The 21911-nt window shown below is 41.9% G+C and overlaps 2 protein-coding genes across 4 annotated transcripts in view; both read left to right on the top strand.

The window, feature by feature from the left end:
- Nucleotides 1–13976, top strand: part of GRIN3A (glutamate ionotropic receptor NMDA type subunit 3A) — a 163143-nt gene extending 149167 nt beyond the window's left edge. Inside the window, exons 7-9 of the mRNA XM_050761479.1 lie at nt 7333–7497; nt 8843–8919; nt 13272–13976. Of these exons, the coding sequence (XP_050617436.1) occupies nt 7333–7497; nt 8843–8919; nt 13272–13611 (582 nt within the window). The 3' untranslated portion in view covers nt 13612–13976. The remainder of the gene's footprint in view (nt 1–7332; nt 7498–8842; nt 8920–13271) is intronic.
- The window catches only part of MRPL50 (mitochondrial ribosomal protein L50), a 448968-nt gene that overhangs the window by 239078 nt on the left and 187979 nt on the right, over nt 1–21911 (top strand). The window lies entirely within an intron of this gene.

A 21911-nucleotide genomic window follows, 5' to 3' on the forward strand; every position in this document is an offset into this window, starting at 1 on the left:
AATTATACAAATTTATTTTATACAAAAAAATCCTAGTTTTCATATGCTTTCATTCATTTGTTTAAAAAACATTAACAGTGCTGGGCACTGTTCTAAGCAATTAGAATATGTACCGAGCAAAATGGACAAAAATGCTGCCCTCCTGTAGCTTACATTCTACTTTGGTAGGGAAATAGGCAATAAACAAATAATCACGTATTATATCAGGAGAGAAATAAAGCAAAGTAAGATAGATAGATTGTGTCTGAAAGAGGATGGAAGGGGGAACAGAATTTGCCTTTTTAAGCACAGTGATTAGTAAACTTCACAGATAGGTGACATTTGAGAAGAAACCTAAAGAAAGTGAGGGAAGGAGCAATATTGATTCCTGGCAGAAGAGTTTACAGGCACAGAACAGAAAATGAAAAGACCCTCAAGCTGCAAGTTGCTCAAGCTGCAAAGTGAACCAGTAAGAGAGAAGAAGAGGAAATAGATCTTGTAAGGTCTCATGGACTATTGCAAGAACTCTGAATTTACTCTGCAAGAGGTAGAAAACCATCACAAGGCGTTGAGCACAGGGGTGACATGACAGCCATTCTTACTGCTGTGAAGAAGACAGAAGTCGTTAGGGAAAACAACTAGGAGGCTGTCTCAATAATCTAGGTGAGGTGAAAGGTGATGGTGGCTTGGATCAGCGTGGTTGGTGGAGGTGGTGGGATGTTGTTGAATTCTGGATATACTTTGAAGGTCAGTTCCACCGTATTTGCAGATACACAGGGTAATGGGATGGTAGAGAAAGACAGGAATCAAAGATGGTTCTAAGGTTTTCTCCCTGTGTCATGGCAAGGATAGAGGTTCATTGAGATGAGAAAGACGGTCCAAGCAGCAGGTTTCAGGGGTAAAATTAGGGGTTTGCTTTTAATGTGTTATCTTTGAAATGTCTATTCATTACCTAAGTAAAGAGGCAGAGTAGGGACTTAGGAAAGAAAAGCCCCCAACTCTTGGGAGTCATTGACATCTTGGTGGGATTTAAAGCTGACTCTGGATGAGAACATGAGTGTAGTTGAAAAACTGAAAGCATGCCTATGTTTACAGTCAGAAAGATGAAGAAGAAAAGCAAAAGAGACGAAGGTACAACAAAGAGAAAGACGGCCGGGCGCGGTGGCTCACGCCTGTAATCCCAGCACTTTGGGAGGCCGAGGCGGGCGGATCACAAGGTCAGGAGATCGAGACTACAGTGAAACCCCGTCTCTACTAAAAATACAAAAAATTAGCCGGGCGAGGTGGCGGGCGCCTGTAGTCCCAGCTACTCGGGAGGCTGAGGCGGGAGAATGGCGTGAACCCGGGAGGCGGAGCTTGCAGTGAGCCGAGATCGCTCCACTGCACTCCAGCCTGGGCGACAGAGCGAGACTCCGTCTCAAAAAAAAAAAAAACAAAGAGAAAGAAGTATCACAAAAACAAAGTTGAGAAACTATACCAAAGAGGATGGAGTAATCAATGGCGTCCAAGCTGCCAATACATGAATAACGTGAAAACCGACCATTAGATTTGGCAATATGGAGGCCATTTTTTACTTTTACAGGAATTGTTTGACAGGTAATGGGAGGGGACAAAAGTCTGATTGAAGTGGGTCTCAGGGAGAATGGGAGAAAAGGAATTAGAAGCAATGAGTATAGACAACACTCTAGAAAACCAGAGAAATCAGGTGGTTGCTATGTGTTGGGAGGTGTGGAATGGGCACAAGGAAGGAATAGCTGCATAGATCTTGATTAGTAACATCAAAAATAAATGATGAGTGAAACTCCCTTGCTGGAGACTTGAGAACTAGTCACTAATCTAGCTGTCAGATGTTTCAAGTGACCACATCTGAACAAAATACAAAGCAGGGTTTGGGCAACAACAAAGTTTGTAATCTTATCCTCTACATGTTACTGATCTGGTCAGAGACCACACCTGTGATAGTACAAACATCTCCTTTTATCTGAATTTGGTCCGTTCCTAGAAATGTGTTGACTAGTAAATTTATAGATGGTGGAAGCCCTTTCCATTATTTTAAATGGAAAAAAAGTATTCACATCTCATCCAAAAATCTCAAGCAGTTTCCCTAAATTCACTAAAACACTCTTAGGCACCTATAGGTATTTAATATCTAATGCACAATGTATAGATATGTGACAATCTACCAAGAATTTCTGCATAATATAAAACATTTAAAACATTAGTTGTATAATGCATAATTAGTTGGTATTCCTGAATGCAATATGCAGAGTACAGTATCAGATACAAACTATGTTTTTTCTTTACAGTGTAGTAAATATATACTAATGTAAATTAATAATAAAATGCTAAAGAAACATAATGAATTAAATAACATTTAGAAAAATGAAATACATAAGCAAGGCAATTTTTCGAATGATTACTTACTAGTTAAAGAGTTGCCTAAGTGAGATGGGGTGGGCTAGAGTAAGTTTGTGAAGGACCAAGTGGAGCAATAAATGCCTGAGATTTGTCCCTGGCTAAATCCTGGGACAAGCTGGGTGCAGTGACTCACACCTATATTCCCAGCAATTTGGGAAGCGGAGGCGGGCAGATTACCTAAGGTCAGGAGTTCAAGCCTGGCTAATATGGTGAAACCCTGGCTCTACTAAAAATACAAAAATTAGCTGGGTGTGGTAACGCATGCCTGTAATCCCAGCAACTTGGGAGGCTGAGGTATGAGAATCGCTTGAACCCCGGAGGCGGAGGTCGTAGTGAGCCGAGATTGTGCCACTGCACTCTAGTCTGAGCCTCAGAGTGAGACTCTGTCTCAAAAAATCAAATCAAATCTATCAATCCTGTGACAGTCTTCTCTCCTTGGCCCTTGAGTCTCTGGAAGTGTGTGGCTATGAGCTAGCAAATGAAGCTGCAGCTGAAGCAATGGGATAAAGGGGGAAAAAAAAAACAACCTCGAAACTTATGTTTGTTTGCATTCTTTTTGCATTCATTTACATGGCTTTTGACAGCATGAGACTGGACTTCTGCTTGCATTTCTGAATGTGCTACCACTCAAGTCACTTGGCAGCTGCAATTATCATTTTGTCTGCATCACCTGAATGTATTTTAAACATTTGATATTGAATATTCATAACTCCTTCTTTTCTTCCTCTGACCATTAATGAGTATCAAGTTGAGCAGTTTTTTACTAGAAAGTTTTCACTTGATAATATGGGGAAGATGCACATATGCATAGCACATTTAAACAATGTGATCCTAGGGGAGGAACCCCTGAATTACAAAGGCAGCTGTACATCTTGTCACTCAGACTCAGACACAATTGAAACATTTTCTCTGGTGTTCACAGGCAGATGATAGTGGATTTGCCATTCCAATGGGAGTTTTAAATAAAAAAATTTGATAGTCGTTATAGTGAATTGTGAGAATTCAACTAGAAAAGGATACCTATAAATGGCGATCGCTTAACAAGCATTGCAGGCTTTGGCATCAGACAGTCCTGGATCCGCAGCCTGGATCCCGACTTAGTAGCTTGCATGATCTTGGGTAAGTAAGGTTATTAACCCCTATGAACCTCTGCTTGCTCAAATGTGAAATACGGATAATAACACTTAATTTACAGGGTAATTATAAGACCATAATACACGTATATTTTATCTGGCATATGTATTAAATGCTCAATTTAAAAACAATAACTACTTCTGTTAGTCTATTAGCATGTGGGTATAAACAACAGAAGTTTAAAGAAAAAAATGTATAATATAAACTGAATATGGCCTATTTGTTATTGAGGTACTAAGAGAAAAATTATTGTTTTTAAAAGACTAATTATTGTTATGCACAAGAAAACAGAGGCAGCCATGTCCAAAAAGGCAAGATGACTCACTGCGAGTTACATTTTTCCTCCTCATCTTGGCAGTGTCTTATAAAAAAGCAGTGCCCATCTTCTCAGAGTCTAACTGAATGTTTGATGATGGTAAAGTCCAAACTAAATTCTCCCAGTCTGTTCTTAATCCACAGCAATAACTCACTGAATCTTTCATATTATAGCCATATCCTGTATACACTAAAATAGGTCTAGGTCAAGGACTATTTTCAGACACATTTGTATGTACTTTCTGCATGTCAGGTTTATATAACTGGTCGCCGTTTGCACGCAGAGATGTCCCAGGAAAATCCCTAGTACCTCTGAAGCCTAGGGGTCCAATGTGCTTCCCTACCAAACCCTTTCCCAGACCAGCATTCCTTGTTTCCTAGGGCTGGGCTTCTGCCTGCATTCCCAAATCATCTGCCCAGTTTTCCTGCCTTGCGCCAGTCTCAGAGCCCCCACTTAGCTCTAGTCTTTTCTTTTCTAGGGACTGTAACACTGGTCTTTGATTCATAGTCTGCAGTACTGGCATGGAGGGAGAGAGATTTCCTGAGCTAGGCTCCAACACAGCCTGAAATCACCGAGCTTCGCTTCTGAGTCCTGACCCCCAGATAGACTTCCCTATGCACTCTATGCCTATGCCTGAATCATGCCTGGCTGGCTGTTTCTCCAGAATTGAGGTGGGGAGAGGTGGGAAGAATGAAAGGAAAACCCTTTAAAGAGAATGGGAGGGTCATTTACATCGGACAAATGAGTCAGTGAAGACTGTGGGCTCTGAAAACAGACTGCATGGGTTCAAATCCCAGCTTCACCTTCACGAGCTATGTGACCTTGGACAAGTTATTGAAATTCTTTGTTGCTCAGTTTCCTCACTTATAAAATGGAGATTATACCAGTTATTTACCTTATAAATTGTCATAAAGATGAGGCAAGTTGCTACATTGATAAAGTGCTCAGAATTGTGCCTTACACATATTAAATGTTAAATAATTATCAATGATAATGATGACCACAAGCTTCCAGCAAAGGGGTAACACCCAGGCTCCTTAGTACGGCATCTGAGGATTTGCCTAGTGTGGCCCTGTTTCTCTCTCACTGCATATCTTTGTCCATGTGTGCCATTATAAAAAAAAATACCTGAGACTGGGTCCTTTTAAAGAAGAGCACTATATTCCCCACAGTTCTGGAGGTTGGAAGTTCCAGCTCAAAGCACCAGCAAGTTTATTGCCTTAGTAGGGGCCTGGTCTCTGCTTCCAAGATGGCACCTTGTTGCTTGACCTCCACAGGGGACAAATGTTGTCTCCTCACATGGTGAAAGGGTGGAAGGGCAACGAAAGGGACTAGCTATCTTCCTCAAGCCCTTTTATAAGGGCACTCATCCCTTCATAAGGGCTCTTAATACCAACCCTTGGAGTTTAAGTTTAAACATACGAGTTTGAGAGGGACAAATACATTCAAACTATGGCACTATTCATGCCTTGTATACTCTTCCTTCAGCCACAGCAGTCAGTTTCACAACACTATACCACTGTCCAGGAAAGATCATGTTTTCCTTTGTTTATGCTACTCTCAGGTTAGTGCGTTCACTTTCCCCACCCAACTTCCCCATCCTGCCTCTCTTATTCAAACGTTATTTCATGCACCAGCTTCCCCACAAATCCCAGGAAGCGTGGATCAAATGTATCACGGAGGTATATGTTTGTTTTCTCCCTAGACTCAAGCTGTTTAAAAGGAAAGACACAAAGTCCTTCTATCGCCATCCCATGATACACAGAAGAGTGCCTAGCACATAGTATTAACTCAATATATTAAGTGTTTTTAATTCTACAGGATTGACTCTTGTCATTGATGTCAATGGCTAAATAATGGCTGTTTTAGAGTACATGTGAGGGTTTTCTTAGATAATCTACACAAATCACTTAGCAAAGTGCTGGCCACATATATTTATTGTGACTAGTACTGTTGCTATAACTGCTGCTGTTTTGGTGTATAGCAGTATAGCAGAAAGAGCTCAAGCTTTGGAGCTGAAGAGAAATGGAATGAAAGACCAACTTTGCCACTTAAAAGCTGCAGGACCTCCAATTTCCTTAGTTATAAAATTGAGGTTATAATATCTATTTGAACGTAAAACACTTGGCAGAAAGTAAGCAACCAATAAATATCATTAGGTTCCTTCTCTTTCTCTTCTATGCCTATTTTTGTGGCTTGGCTCAGTTTACTACACTTCTCTGGTCTCACTTTCCTCCTCTGTAAAAATGAACTAGATGATTTCCATGTTCCCTACCAGATCCAAATTTCAAAGTTACTGAACTCACCATCTTTTTCCCCTTGAATCTACTCATTCTCTGTCCCTGAGGGAGGTTCTTTCCCTGATAGCTACCCAGTATATTAAATTGTTTCAATTCTCTATCTCTCTCTCTCTCAGTCTCTCTCTAAGAGACCATAAAGTGGTCCAGACCCAGGGCCTTGGCACAACTCCATGGGCCATTTGCACAGTGGGATTAACATACGAATAGCACCTGTCAACTGAAGAATCATGAGCTTCATAAATTCGGACAGGAGATCTTTATTTCTCATAAAGGGTTGTGGCCAGCGGGCCAGCCATCCTGCAGAATGGGAAGCATAGCCTCAGCAGAAGCTGACAGCAAGCACTTCAAGGGAGGGGTAAAAGGGAACAGGAATTTATGCTGAGTGGGGTGGCTGAGTATACATATTGAATAACCTATAGGAGGAGTCATAAATATTTATGAAAAGAGATACATGCACATGTGCAGTTGAGCTTCATGCCTCTTCATAGGCCCCATGTTCAAAAAATGGTGGTGTTAGCGTGACCCAAGGGTGGAGTTTTTGGTCTTCTGATGTCCAAACGTGAAGCTGAGGACATGAAAACCCTCACTGTGCATCCCCTACAAGTTGGTCAAAACCATCTGGAGATGGTGGTCATCTTTTAGGAAGGGTGCATTGTGAAACTGGTGAGCTGTCACACTGAAACTGCAAAGAGGGAGGGAGAATCTGGTTATGGCCTCAGATGATTAGCTAAAGGTGATAAAGCAATGAATTATCAGCTTCTTGTTTTCCAGAGCTAGCTTCTGCTTACTTCTTAAGAAAGAATTATAGCTAAAATTAATAAGGAAGGGACATAGTGAGGCATGGTAGACCTCCCATTCTATCAAGGCCAGCAATTCCGTTTTTAAGGTTTCTCTGGGGTCCCCATGAACAAGATAAAGTTCGTTCAGTCAGTTGGAAAGCTTTGAATTTTATTTTTATTTCTCACACTCTAGGCATTGGGAGATCCTCGGCAGCCCTTAGTCCAACCCTGGCTGAATTCCTTTCATGATGTAGAATAAAAGTCACAGAACACACAGGGAGAAATAGTCTCCAGCTTTCCTCGAGTCCAGAAAAAATGAATATCCATCTGAAAACCAAAGAGTGCACGAGCATTGGGCCAGGTATATCATTGTATTCACGGCCTTTTCTTTCCTGTTCTGTCACAGACTTTGCAAATGGGCATCAAACACTTCTCTGGACTCTTCGTGCTGCTGTGCATTGGATTTGGTCTGTCCATCTTGACCACCATTGGTGAGCACATAGTATACAGGCTGCTGCTACCACGAATCAAAAACAAATCCAAGCTGCAATACTGGCTCCACACCAGCCAGGTGAGTGCCACAGGTGTCTTGCTCCAATATTCTTAAACTGTAGAATTCCTAGTGATGGGAGGATCCAGAGCCCTATGTCAGACTGATAAGTCATGTTACCACAATAACGAGGGTGGGGTAGGCACTCTCATTAGAGCAGAAGGAATTATCTCTATCCCATTAATTCACATTTCCCTTATATTGCTATCCCACAGTGCTCCTTCCTTTCCTATAACCCTCCACTGTTGCTCAGAATAGAAGCAATAGAACTTTTTTTAACCAGGTTTCACTTAATAGTGACAGTCTGAAGAGATGGTGTGAAAGATTTCCTAGGTTCTTTTCTTGCCAAAATTGAAACCTATTACATGAGTTTAAAGTCCCTGGTCCCCTTTAAGCAATCCCACCTGCCCCTGTTCTCTCTGCTTCTTCCCTGGTCCAGAGAAGTTTGAGATCCACTGGGGCCAAGGCCAAACTTCACAAGGTCGCAGTTCTCTGCTGTAATCTAGACATCAACACACTGATTTACAGGGAGAACAGAAACTGTCAAGCAGACTGGCGATTCAAGCACACTCATCTGCACATCTCTCCCTGAATGAAATTGGCATGGAGACCCAAAATGTAGTCAGAAGGCTTCATAATGATGGAAGATCTCTAACAAAGGGAGTGGTTTCACTTGACCACAGCAAGGCTGGATGAGCCATCCTGGCCTCTCCTGTGGTGAGACTGCCTCCTGCCCCTCAGTGTACCATGGATTACCTCCCAGCAGGGAAGCTGTCGCTTCTTCTGCATTTACCCCACTCATGTATTCATATACCCTCATGCTAACCTCCTCGCTTTGGTAACACTTTTCTTTTTCCTAGATAGGTTACTATCATTGGTTTGGTTACAGTTGAACCCTGTTCTTCCTACTTTCATCCTGGGAAGTATTTGGTCCTCTAGGAGAACTCCACGTATCTTCCTTATTGTATCCTAATACGATTAATTTAATTCTCAAGAGTCCTCCTTCCCTTCTTTGTTTTGGTTGTCAATAATTTTGTACTTTTTACTCATCTTTAGCAATTGTTGAAGGCCTTTTGCTACATATTAGTTATGATTGTGCCTCCTTATATCACATACTGTCTTACAATACTGAGCTTTCCATCAGAACACTTTGTTCATCCAGGTGGAATAATAACCTCTAATTAGAATTTTTGTTCCCTTGAGATTTGAGGCTGAATGTTGATCTATTTTTAGGCATTCCTGGAATTTGTTTAAAGAGGCCAAGGTTTGTAATGACTACATATACCATTAAATGTCAAGTGGTTCTTCGTCCCCTGACCTATGTGTTTCTCATAATTTCTACATGTGAATCTGTTCTCTCCACCAGAGATTACACAGAGCACTAAACACATCATTTGTAGAGGAAAAGCAACAGCATTTCAAGACCAAACGTGTGGAAAAGAGGTAAGAAGGGGCCAATGGCAACTGTCTTTATATTTGTAAAATAATATTTAGAGATCTAACTGTATAAATAATTATTCAGATCAAATCAGGACAATTTGTTTAACAACAGAATCAGTATAAATAGAGGGAAATAAAACATAGAATAAAAAATGTATATGGACACTAAAATGCAGTGTACACAATATACTGTCATGGTTAGAAGTGTAGCCATGGACTCTAGGATCAACCCTCTTGATCCAAATCCTGTCCCCAAGACTTATGATATGTGTTACTTTGTGTAAGTCATTGATTTAATCTCTCTGCACCTCAAGTTCCTCATTTGTAAAGTTGAGATAAAAACAGTACCTATTTCCTAGAGTAGTTGTAAAGATTAAATGAGACCATACATGTAAATCTCTGAACGAAAGGAAATGCCTAATAAATATTAACTATTATTATGTACAAAATACATGTAAGAATTAATGAATACTGCAGGCAATTAATTTCATGGTTTACTGTCTTTTGGCATATTTCCACTCCCTACTCCTTTCTAGCACTCTTAGGAACAGAGTATTGGAAATACGAAACAGACATGTCCTGCCTAATTCATTTCCTGGCACTTTTCTACAAACTCCCTAGCAAAGAGCATCTTATTAATAGGAAATAACAAACATTAAATGCATTGATGACATCTGAAAATCGAAGCTCTTCACTCTCACCACACCAGGCTGTGGATGACTGTTCCCTAGTTCATGGTGACTAAAGATGTCAGAAGCACTTGGGTCTGGTTCCTGGCTGGAAGTTTCTGCTGCCTGCTGCCTAAGGCAACCCTCCTGATTCTTTCATACACCCAGAGGCCTCAGATGAGGGCATCAGCTCCAAGCAACTGTGTCATCTGTTACATATCCTCAGCTCAAAGCTTGGCTTTCTAGTTTTGAAATCTGACACACCTCTCATCATAACAGAAGAAAAAGGGATGGAAAACAGGATTCTTTTCCATTGTTAGTACCTCCTCTGGGACTGCTGCAGTACCCTTCTATCCAGTCTCCATCTAGCTTGTCAGAATCATTTCCTTTATCTCTTGAAGTATCTCTTTCCAGTCAGTGAGCACTCCTCCCGCCTCTCTCAGTCTGTGGTATTCCTGCATCGTATTGCAAGTCTGCTAGTGACAAGCTATATACTAGTCCAGCCACAGCTGTTCCATGTCATGTTACATCTATTTTTTCTATTTTTAACATACATTTTCAATAACAGTAACACAAGAAGACATAGCAGCAAATATATCATCTTACAATGACAAAATATTTGTTTTCCAGCTTCCTGTTAACAGAAACAGGAAGCCCAATAATCCCATCTCCAACTGTGATATGATTCATATTCACGTCTTTCTCACATAAATTGAAAGCCATTTGTGTCTTTTGACGCAACTTACCCACTTTTCTTGGCAGATTCCCTTCCTGAACCCCTTATTTTGAGGAGCTAAGGAGAACAGGAGCTCATGGTTTAGCTTGGGCTCACATTTCCTGTGCCTACCTCTATACAGCCCAACATTAGCAGCCTGTCAAACCCAACGAGTGTTTGGCATCCCATGGCTGTCATGTCTCTTTGGAATAGTCCAGTGGAGTACTAAACCTCAATGTTACATAATTGCTCCAGGGAAACCTATTTTTAGTGTTAAATACCCATTTTTAGCATTAAATACAGCTCTCTCGCTGGTCACATAACACTCTAAGACTGAAGAAGGCTTGAATCAAAGCAAAGCCTAAATGTTACTGAAGCTAGGAGTATAACACGCGCCGTGGGTTATTTTTTTCCAAGCAGACACTGAGTCTTACACTCAGCATTTGTCGCCTTGCACTCATAGGTACCCACATCAAATACCAGACAACTGGTGATACTAGCAACTAGAATTTGGCACAAAGTCCAGCATTTGTTTATTCCTCTATATTATATTACCAGATAGATATACAAAGCTCTGGAGAAGACCAGTCCAGCTATCTTTACTTACCTTATCACTGTGGCTATCTAGACAGTCGAAGAAAATGTATAGATGCTCTACTCTCAGGTTTTCCCTGCTATGAACCATTGTATGGCATTAGAACGCTCTCTCCCTCTTCTCTTGGAAGAATATCTATGTAAATGCTCATGCCTGCTACAACTTGACATCCCTCCCCTGTGCTCCATATTCACTGAACAAATAAAAGAGCAAATAGATAAATGAATGGATTACTAACACGAGTTTGAGGAAACGCTTGGAGAAATTTTGGGCCATGATATGGAAGTAGGTATTACCCCTTATTCATTTAATGCAGAGAAAATAAGGTACATATTACAGGAGACTATTTAGATATAGCCCTGGGTTTATTCAACATGTGATTTCACATAAATTTTTGGTCTATCCTTCATCTCACTGGGTTCCCAATCAATACACGCCACTCCCCTTTTCACTTTCCTCTCACCCTAAGAAACACAAAAATTATACACTATAACAGCACAACCACAATTACTTTGAGATTATTCAAATTCAATAGGAAAAGATTTGAAGAAAAATATTAAAGGGAATTATCAAGCTAGAAGGAAAATTATATCTCCTCTCTGATTCAGGTCTAAAGTCAATGGAGCTATAAGTGGGTTCATTACAGAACTTTTACCCAGCCCAGGATACATGAAAACTGAGTTCTGGTGCCCTCTGCTCATTTATATAAAACTTAGACTATAGACTATGAGGCATGTTAAAGAACCACAGCGTGGTTTGGAGTATGTGTTTCAATGGCTTGGGGCATGTATAAGTTGGTCTTCGCTATGTGATAAATCATCCCAATACTTAATGTTTTAAATAGCAAGTTGCTTACTAATTAATGGATCAGCTGTGCAGTCTGCTGATCTGAGCCAGACTTTGCTGATTTTGGCTGGGTTTGCTCATATGTCTGTAGCCAACTTTGGGGGAGGAGGAAAGCAGCTAAGGGCTGTCTGATCTATGATGGCCTCAGCTGGGTCAACTGGGAAGCCTGAGGATTCTCTCCATATGGTCTGCCATCATGCAGCAGGCCATTCTGGACTTGTTCACATTGCAGCAGCAGGGTTCCAAGAGAGTGGAAATGTGCAAGACTTCTTAAAAGTTTAGGCTTGGAACTGCCACTCTGATATGTCTGCCACTTTCTGTTGGCCAAAACAAGTGTGAGAACAGTCCTAACTGAAGCGGGGAGGAAAGCAGATTCAGCATAGGTACACGCTGCAAAGTCACATTACAGAGGGCATAAATGAAAGGAGAAAAGAAGGTTTATGGCCACTTTTACATAGAGACTTTATTATTCTTCTCTTTCCCCTTCTCCCTCCAGATTGTCCCCCTTCTCCTGGCAAGTAAGAGTCCAGGAAAAAAGTAAATTCAGTTACATGAATGAGAACAAAAACACAATGGTTTGGTAGGGTGTTTCTATTTAGTTTTGTCCTGTGGTTGATTGCAAAAGTTGTCATAACCTTCCTACTCCTCCTTCTGCTTCTCCTATGGTAGAAAAAATCAGCAGCTATGCTGCTTAGGGCTCTAATCTGTTCTTGTAGTAAGAAACTCTTCTTATTGCATAAGTGTCAAAGTGTGTTCCAGAAACAGGCTCAGTCTCCCCCTGTGACTATTTGACAATAATTCTCATTCTGTCTATAGCCATCTCTCCACGATGGTAGTAGGTGATAGGATGCAAGCCTAAAACAGGATTGCAAATTGCTTTCTATACGACTTTCATTATCCCAGCAAGAAACTGAGGGCTTTCTTGGAATTTTTTAAGCATCAGACCTGAACTGTCATTCTCAACTCACATAAAAAACATCCCTATAGCAAGAAACACTTTGCTGAGACCTGTGGCTTATATGTTTTTATTCTCCCCAAAATCAAGTAGTAAATATCAGGATGGTCCTGTGGGACTAAGGATGAGCCATGTTATGAGATCTGTCAGCAGGCTGATGCTCAGAACCCAACAAGTGAATAAACAGATTTCGCTTTTATTAAAGCATCATCTTTCAAACCATAAAATGTTTCAAGGTGTGGCTAGTTTCTGAGCTTCCCTTGCAGAAAGGAAATTAAAAGCAACCTGAGGTTGTTCACAAAAAAAAAAAAAAATGTGCCATACCCCATCCTATCAGCCCTTCAGATGACACCCGATTCCAATTTCAGAGCAGCATCGGACTTGAACTTTTGAATGTTCATGACTCCTTATTGCCCCATGACACCCTAGCAGGGAGTCTGTCCACAGCTTTGTTACTTCGTCTCTAAATGCACACCCAGCTCCATATTATTGACACAGGAAACGGCTAACAGATGAAAAACAGCACTTTAAGAGCTGCAGAATGGAAAGTAAGTCTAAAATTTCTCTGTTTCCTAGGTCCAATGTGGGACCCCGTCAGCTCACCGTATGGAATACTTCCAATCTGAGTCATGACAACCGACGAAAATACATGTTTAGTGATGAGGAAGGACAAAACCAGCTGGGCATCCGGATCCACCAGGACATCCCCCTCCCTCCAAGGAGAAAAGAGCTCCCTGCCTCGCTGACCACCAATGGGAAAGCAGACTCCCTAAATGTATCTCGGAACTCAGTGATGCAGGAACTCTCAGAGCTCGAGAAGCAGATTCAGGTGATCCGTCAGGAGCTGCAGCTGGCTGTGAGCAGGAAAACGGAGCTAGAGGAGTATCAAAGGACAAGTCGGACTTGTGAGTCCTAGGTGACCACACTGCTCCCCTTTCTCAGTTCCTGACCTTTCTCTGAGCCCTTGAGACACTTTGTAATGCTCTTTTGTAACTACCGACAAAGGTATGGGGAAGCTGAGGCCTAGGTCTTCTTAGAGGTCAAGTCTGCTCTCCCTAGCCTAAAATGCAGCAGCAGCTCCTCTCAAGCTCACTCCCTAGGTCTCCAGGGTAGGAGTGTTTTTCTAGCAAGAATCTTAGTCAGGAGTAAGCTCTGTGTGAGAGATCTGTGAATAATCAGATAACCCCAGCTCCTGTTAACCTTTTCACCAGGTGCCACAGTAATATTTCTGGTTTTTAGCCCTTTCTCTGCACTACCAACAAGAGATAAAATTGTTACTCATACTTATGTCTTACTGGGTTGTTGGTTTTCATCATAATGCAGAACGAGGTTATCAAGGGTTGTAGCTTTTGATACAACTCCCCAATCTAGATTGATTTCTACATTCTGAATGGGGAGCAGGTAAGAGCAGAGCACCTCCCACTGGGGGTGGGGTACTTAAAAATTAACTCATTCGTATCATAAAGGTCAAGGATTGATTGGCTAGGCAAGAGCCATGTTTTTGAGAAGGTTCCGGATCTCTGACTCCATCCTGTTTAGTAAGAACAGGCTTATTAACACGCCACTGTGAAAGGGGAAGGGGATGTGGTAAGCGGAAACAGAAGACAGGCAGAAGAGGCATTAAAAATGCGTATCATGCTTTTAGAACAAAAGCTCTGGGCCAGAAAGGCAATTTGGCTAAAAAATGAATAAGACTACTTCTAATGTAATTAAGCATCTCCACTATGGTGTGTGCCTTTTATAAAGAAGAGAGAAAAAGGCAAAGCAAGGTTGTGGCCTTAGGTTGGACCTGGAATATCCCTGCTTATTGCCTATAATGGAATAAGTGACACTGTGGGTGAAATGCTCTACACACCACACACTAGGCCATTTTCAGATCAGCAGTCACCCATCGCTTGGCATAGAAATCCCAAAACCTCCAGCCTGGGAACACCACCAGCTTTGACCATTCAAGACTTTGCCGTGCGCTTTGCATATCTGTATAGAAAATTAAGTCAATTCCCCATCCTCATACTCACTCATCTCTGAGGAGCTATGAACAGGTTTTGGTCCCTCTAATGATCCTCCAGCCTCATCTAATGCCCCCCAAAGACTGATACAAGTAACCTCCCCTCTGCTTAGGCGCCGCTTTCTTAGCATATAATGTTTAGGCAGCTAGAGAAAGGAATATGGGTCAGTTCTCAAATGTCAATGGAGATAAGAGTCATCTAGTGGAGAACTCATCAGAGTGCAGATTGCCAAGACCCTTCTCCAGAGATTATGCGGTGGGGGGTGGAGGTCTAGAGGTGAGCTCAGAAACCTACTGTTAGCCAACATCCCCAGGTGACTGACACGGGTGGTCTAAGAATTACTCTTCTAGAAACACCATTCTGGAAGTTTGGCTGCCCACAGGCATGAGGAGAAGCATGAAGAGAAAACCTGTTTGAGAAGTTTGTTTTGTTTTTTAATAACTTTAGCACACATCTGCTGATTCTCCTTCAACATCCTCACCCCCACCCCTGGGCACCATTTAGGACAAGACTTCCTTATTTATCAGTTACTTGCTTTATCTTCCCAGGACTCATTGTTCCACTCCCAATCAATTTGAATGCCTACAGTAAGTTCAGGAGCTGTGCCAAGAACTTTCCTCTTTTACAGCTGCAGATCACTGGAAAGGTGTCTCGATCACAAAACTTCTCCCTCTACTACTGGATGAAATGTCTGCATTTCCACCAAAATCTACCCAGTCGCCCAGGGAATAACAACTTAAGCTGTAGTTAGATAACACCTAGTGATTAATTGGCTAAGAAAACCCTGGAGTGGAGGGAGGCTCGGAGATACTGATACGGATGTGGGAGGGCTCCAAAGTTAGAGGTCACCAATCCCACAGATGAAACAGTTCAATAATGAGGAAACAGGTGAGCCCTGAACACAGAAAAGGACAATTCTGTGTTGAAACACCCATCCCCTGACGTTCTCACCCCAGGCCCAGAAGTAGGTTTGCAGCTGCCTTTGGAAGATTTTGCCCCTTAGCCATCCCCACCCACTTGCAACAGCTAAGGATGCTGGAGACTCTGCCACCATGCTCTGCGTGCCCCTGAACCTCTGTGCTGCCCGGAAGGCTGATGTACAGGTGTACCTCAATCCACATTACAGCCATGCTCCTAATGTACATGGACATTTTTGTAACTCAGCTCATATTCTGACTGTATTTGAGAAGCTGGCTCTTTAAGGGAACCCAGAGGTGAATCCTTTTGTAAAGTAAAGCACCCTTTTGTAATGCAATTAATTATCCCTTAATGTATCTGTTTTGTAAGTCTGAATTTTTGTATATCGGGTTTACCTTAAGCTTCTCTAGTGAGGCATTCTGAGCAGTGGTGATCACATGCCAGATCGTCCTGCATATCCACGAAGTAGATGACCAATGCACGCTCCTCAAACATCTTTGGAGGAACTACCTGGCCAAAACACTGGCCAGGATGCAGCAAGCAGCAGCAGGGGCTGAAGGCAGGCTTACTGCCGTCAACATTGCTTGAAATGCCTCTATGTTCTGAATAAAGAAAAACCATAATTGCTTGTGGTGAAACGAAGCAGTCTTCATGTTAAGTAGCAATGGTTATTTTTACTGGTAGTAATTGAACAGTGTTTTGCAATTTGTGAAACGGTGTATTGTGTTTTGTAAAATGTCATGAAATGGTGGGTCCTTGGAAACCTCCTTTCTGTTCAGCTCCACCTCTGTTCTTTCAACTCCTTTCAGGCTCAAAAAACAAAAACAAACATCAGAAGCCTTCACATGGAGGGTTGTATTCTGGTAAAGAAGAAAGAGATAAGGGATACTACCTTGCTTCCTCTACTGGTCTTCCCTTTTCATGAGATCAAGAAGGCCTCCATTCTCTTCCAAGCGCTCTTGCTGGGAAACCTGGAATATGACACATTGTGTCACACACCCCAACCCTGTTTTCCAAGGGGAATTTCTGGCACAGGAAGCACATAGTAAAGCAGGCTCGAATGAGCTGAAACAGATACAGCTACCTGGTTCGTGTAAATAAGAATAAAGGCCCCAGAGTGTGTATGCTTCCAGGTGGAGGAGAAAGGGGAATCTCCCAAAATTTAAAAACAAGTTGGAAGAATAACCAGGACAGCCAAGTGAGGCAGCCACAGGGACCCAAGCAGTAGAGGTCTTTAATGTGCCTGGAGATGACTCTCCGTCATTCACGAATCTTGCTATTGCACAAACCCTATCAGGAGCTGCTGCTTCCCTTCCAGCCAGAGAAGTGGTAAGTGGAGCAGGTGCCAAGCAGAACAGACCTTATCATCTGGGTAACAGACTTCTCAGTGTTGGTGCTGTGTCTGTTAGAGCCTTAGAGCAAGTTAAGTACTTCCTTGGTGTGGGTAAAGAAAAAAGGGGAAAGAAACTACTTTAGAGCCTTTTTCTCCCAACTCATACTTTTGATAGGAAAACCAGAAAACCCATCCAGTTCTTCAGAAATTGCTTTCTAGGCATTAACACTACTTTAGTATCTATACTGTTTAGTTATTCCTTTCTTAACCCACCTAAACTACCCATCTAATCCAGGATTCCCTCACTCTTTTTTAGTTTAGTTACTAATCATTTTATGAAAATAATGTACTTATAAGTATTTTCTTAAGGTTTGTGAAGAGTATTTGCATTGTGTCTTCATTTTAATGTGTTTGCAATCACTCCGCTCCAGGAAGAACGGAAATGCTGTCTTGTGAGCATGAAGTGAACGGGCTGTTTTGCTCCAGCCACTTTTCTTGTACAACCACATGGATGGATTAGATGTCCTCAGGTCTTTTCCATCTTCAGTTTCTATGACTGTGGAATAAATGTTCAGATAGAAACTTCACTATTGGATGTACTGCTGGCTTTGTCTTTGGAGATTCAAATGTTGACATGATACCAGTTCCTTCTTAACAGGAGACCCGTTAATGCTATGATTTATGTTTGTTTCCTTGCTATAGTTCAAAGAAGAAACACAAGATATACTGAGAAAACTCAGAGCTCAGGCATCATGAAATGGCTTCATCTGAGATAGACCTTCTAGGAAAAAGCACAAGTTCAGAGGTCTCTAAAATCCTGTACTGATCACCCTCATTAGTAATTCGACAAACATCCGCTAAACAGCTTCCATGTAGGTGCCAAGTGCTGGAGACACAACAGTGAAGAAGATAGGTATGGTCCCCAACTTCTGACTTTTTTTTTTTTTTTTTGAGATGGAGTCTTGCTCTGTTGCCAGGCTGGAGTGCAGTGGTGCGATCTCAGCTCACTGCAACCTCTGCCTCCCGGGTTCAAGCAATTCTCCTGCCTCAGACTCCCGAGTAGCTGGGACTACAGGCGCCCGCCACCTCGCCCGGCTAGTTTTTTTGTATTTTTTTTTAGTAGAGACGGGGTTTCACCATGTTGGCCAGGATGATATCGATCTCTTTACCTCGTGATCCACCCACCTCGGCCTCCCAAAGTGTTGGGATTACAGGCGCGAGCCGCGGTGCCTGCCCTCAGTCTGACCTTTTTACAACCTATAAACAGGTAATACTTTAAAACTAACATATATTGGGTACTTAACTATAAACCATGATCTTAACAACCCCACAAGACAGACACTATAGATGTAGTCTTAAGTAGGTAAGTGGGACCTCCAGTTTACAGATAAAAACATAAGAGTTGGGCTGGGCACGGTGGCTCACGCCTGTAATCCCAGCACTTTGGGAGGCTGAGACGGGCGGATCACGAGGTCAGGAGATCGAGACCATCTGGCTAACATGGTGAAACCCCGTCTCTACTAAAAGTACAAAAAAATTAGCCGGGCGAGGTGGTGGGCGCCTGTGGTCCCAGCTACTCAGGAGGCTAAGGCAGAAGAATGGCATGAACCCAGGAGGAGGAGCTTGCAGTGAGCCGAGATGGCGCCACTGCACTCCAGCCTGGGCAACAGAGCGAGACTCTGTCTCAAAAAAAAAAAAACAAAAAAAAAACCAGAGTCAGAGAAACTATGTAACTTGCCCAAGGTTGCCGAACTAGTAATAGTAACAGATTAGTACAACCATGCAGGATTCTGGTCACTGCCTCACAATTTTCTATTCTTCCTTGAATCCCCTTTTAGTCTTTCTGCCTTATTGCTTCTTTCCCATGCCTCAGTACGGCCCCTAGCTCCACAGAACAGAGAGGGAAGTGGATAGTATAACTGCACCTTCATTGGTCCACTTAACTCAACACTGTAATACCTGTATCTCATAAAAATAGCATTTCAGCATCTTTTCTTTCTGCTTTCTAGCCCAACCAAGAACTGGTGCAAACACAGTTCACAGTTACAAATCATCAGCAGGCCTGCAGTCCCAGACAAACTGGCAGTTTCTGATGACCCAAGCAGTTTCAGCTGCAGGCAAATTTGCCTTCATGAATCTGCTAGCCTGTTGCCTTCTTCACACATATTCTTTCAGAATAGAAACAATCAAATCTCATGAAAATGTAAACCCACTATAACTTAATTCAACTACCTACTTACCTAAGGATGTTTCTGCATTACCCAATCATTCAGATTCTGGATGCCTATTTGTACCTAGGCATTGGGGCTAGTTGCTGGAAATAGACAGATAAAAAGAGCAGGTTCTGATCCCACAGAGCTCAGTGTAATGAAAGGACACAAGCTGACAACATATTATGGTGTATACTCTAATAAAGAAATGCACATCGGGTGCTATTGGAGCAAAGACGACACTGTGTGTGTGTGTGCATGTGGGTGTAGGTGTGTGAGGTGAAGAGACAGGGTGGAGGGTAACAGGCAACTGAAGTAAAAGCAAAGCATGTACAAAATTCCAAATTTGGGAAACCCTGGCAATCAAGAAACTGGGACCTTCAAATCATTTCATATAACAGAAACACACAGTTTCAGGTGGATGACAAACTATATGGACTGGAAAGAGAAAAGCAGAGGCAAGATCACTTGTGCTAAATTGGATTTGTGTCCCGAAGACTACAGGAACCACTAAAGGATTTTAAGGTGAAGAGAAAACTAGTAAAAGAACAGGATCCTCACCACTAGGTGGAGCTGGATGTCACTCACATGCATTTTAGTTGTAGGACAGTGAACAGATTAAGTTAACTTTTTGAAGTTTTGGAACGAGTTGGCCATGACATCATTTACCAGGACAGGCAGACTAGAGATAGACAGACATGGATAAATATGTGTCTTAGATTTCAGGGAAGATGTCAGTGTTTCCCCCCCTCCCCAGAAATAGGAAGAAAATGTAGATGGTAACAAAAGTTGATCTATCAATTTATTTGCTCAACAATAATAAAAGTTAGTATTTGCTGAGCATTTACTAGGTGCCAGGCACTGTGCTGAATGTCTCCTGTATAATGACTCATTTCATCCTCCATACAACCCTATGAGGTAGTTATTTTATAGATGAAGAAACTGAAGCATAGGGACATGAAGTAACTTGCTAGTAAGTAGCAGCACCATACCCAGGCAAGTCGGACTTCATGAGAAATATATTTAACACAATGCCTGGAGTCACAATAAGCACTCAGCAAATGCATATGATTGGGAGAGCAGGAAGAAATCTAAGATCCCTTGAGTCAATCCTACTCTACAACAAGGTGCTAAAGGAACTCAGTGAATTCAGAAACAAAATGTAGTTCTAATCCAGGCAAAGAGTCTAGTTAGATTAGAATGATCAAGGATAAGTACAGTGGGTATATGTAAGTCTTTAGGAGACTTCAAAATGACTCAGAAAGTATTTTCACTTATTATCTACCTGATGACAAGTACTCTATTAGTACAGGTCTCCAATTAGGATAAAAGAACAATGGAGCTCTCATAGTAGCATGTCAATCCTGTGGCTAAACTGAGTGGCCCTGGAACCTATTTCCTCACTTCTAGAATAAGGACATGGTCTGAGTTCCCTTTCAGCTCTAATATCCTCAGAGTATATTATTATTATATTAATGTGAATATAGCTTCCCGCAAAAAAAAAAAAAAAAAAAAAGGTTAACTTACAATAAATGAAGCCTTTACGCAGGTTTCCGTAGTGTAGTGGTTAACATGTGTGCCTTGCTGTAAGCGAAGTCTCAGCTATCATGGGTTGCCACTACAGAAGTGTTAGTTTTAGTATTCATAATAATTCCTTTTATTACCACAAAGTAAATTAAAACTGTAGTCATATATTTTTGGATAATACAAATTTGAAGGGTTACTTCAATATATGAGAAAAGATTGTTTCTACTTAGGGGGTGAAAAAAAGAAAGAGTAATAAGGTTTGAATCACACATTGGCCCAGTAAAACAGACTTCTGAAGATCTCGCAGCAGAAGCATGAAGCAGAATTAATTTAATCATGAACACCTTTACTGACTATTATGTGCCTCTGCTAGATATTTAAGGATTAGACTGTTAAGACATTGTCCTTTCCATGTCCTTTAGTAATTGAGAAGTAGGCTATAAATAAGACCTTAATAGCTAACGTTTGGAACAGACCAAACATGGGCAGGAATCCCAGAAGGTAAAGCTCATTCTTTCTGATAGGACAACTTTTTAAGTATTTCCAAACTTTTTTTTTTTTTTTTTTTGAGATGGAGTCTTGCTCTGTCACCCAGGCTGGAGTGCAGTGGCGCGATCTCGGCTCACTGCAAGCTCCGCCTCCTGGGTTTACGCCATTCTCCTGCCTCAGCCTCCCGAGTAGCTGGGACTACAGGTGCCCGCCACCTCGCCCGGCTAGTTTTTTGTATTTTTAGTAGAGACGGGGTTTCACCGTGTTAGCCAGGATGGTCTCGATCTCCTGCCTTGTGATCTGCCCGTCTCGGCCTCCCAAAGTGCTGCGATTACAGGCTTGAGCCACCGCGCCCGGCCCCCAAACTTTAAGATCTAGAAAATTTGTTAAGTATTTCTATGCCAGGGGTTTCCTATTGTGCAAACCCAATCCAACCTACACATAATCCACCATTTTTCTACTAATCTCAGTGTATCTGTCTTATCATCAGTCAAGCAGACTTCTCCAATAATGAGTAATCAAAACTTTTCTGCAGATCCACTGGGACTGGGGTTTATCTGGCAGTCCTCAGATAAACCCTCAAAGAACAAAATGTAAAGGCATTCCACACCCTAGCAAATGACAATGGGAATAAAGACGAGAGCAGCATATGCTTCCTGCAAGAATAAGCATCACCATCCCAGTAGGTTTAGAAGACTGATGATCATTTACTGTCTAGAACCTTCATAAA

This window comes from Macaca thibetana, chromosome 15, assembly GCF_024542745.1.
Source record: "Macaca thibetana thibetana isolate TM-01 chromosome 15, ASM2454274v1, whole genome shotgun sequence".
Classification (NCBI taxonomy): Eukaryota; Metazoa; Chordata; class Mammalia; order Primates; family Cercopithecidae; genus Macaca; species Macaca thibetana.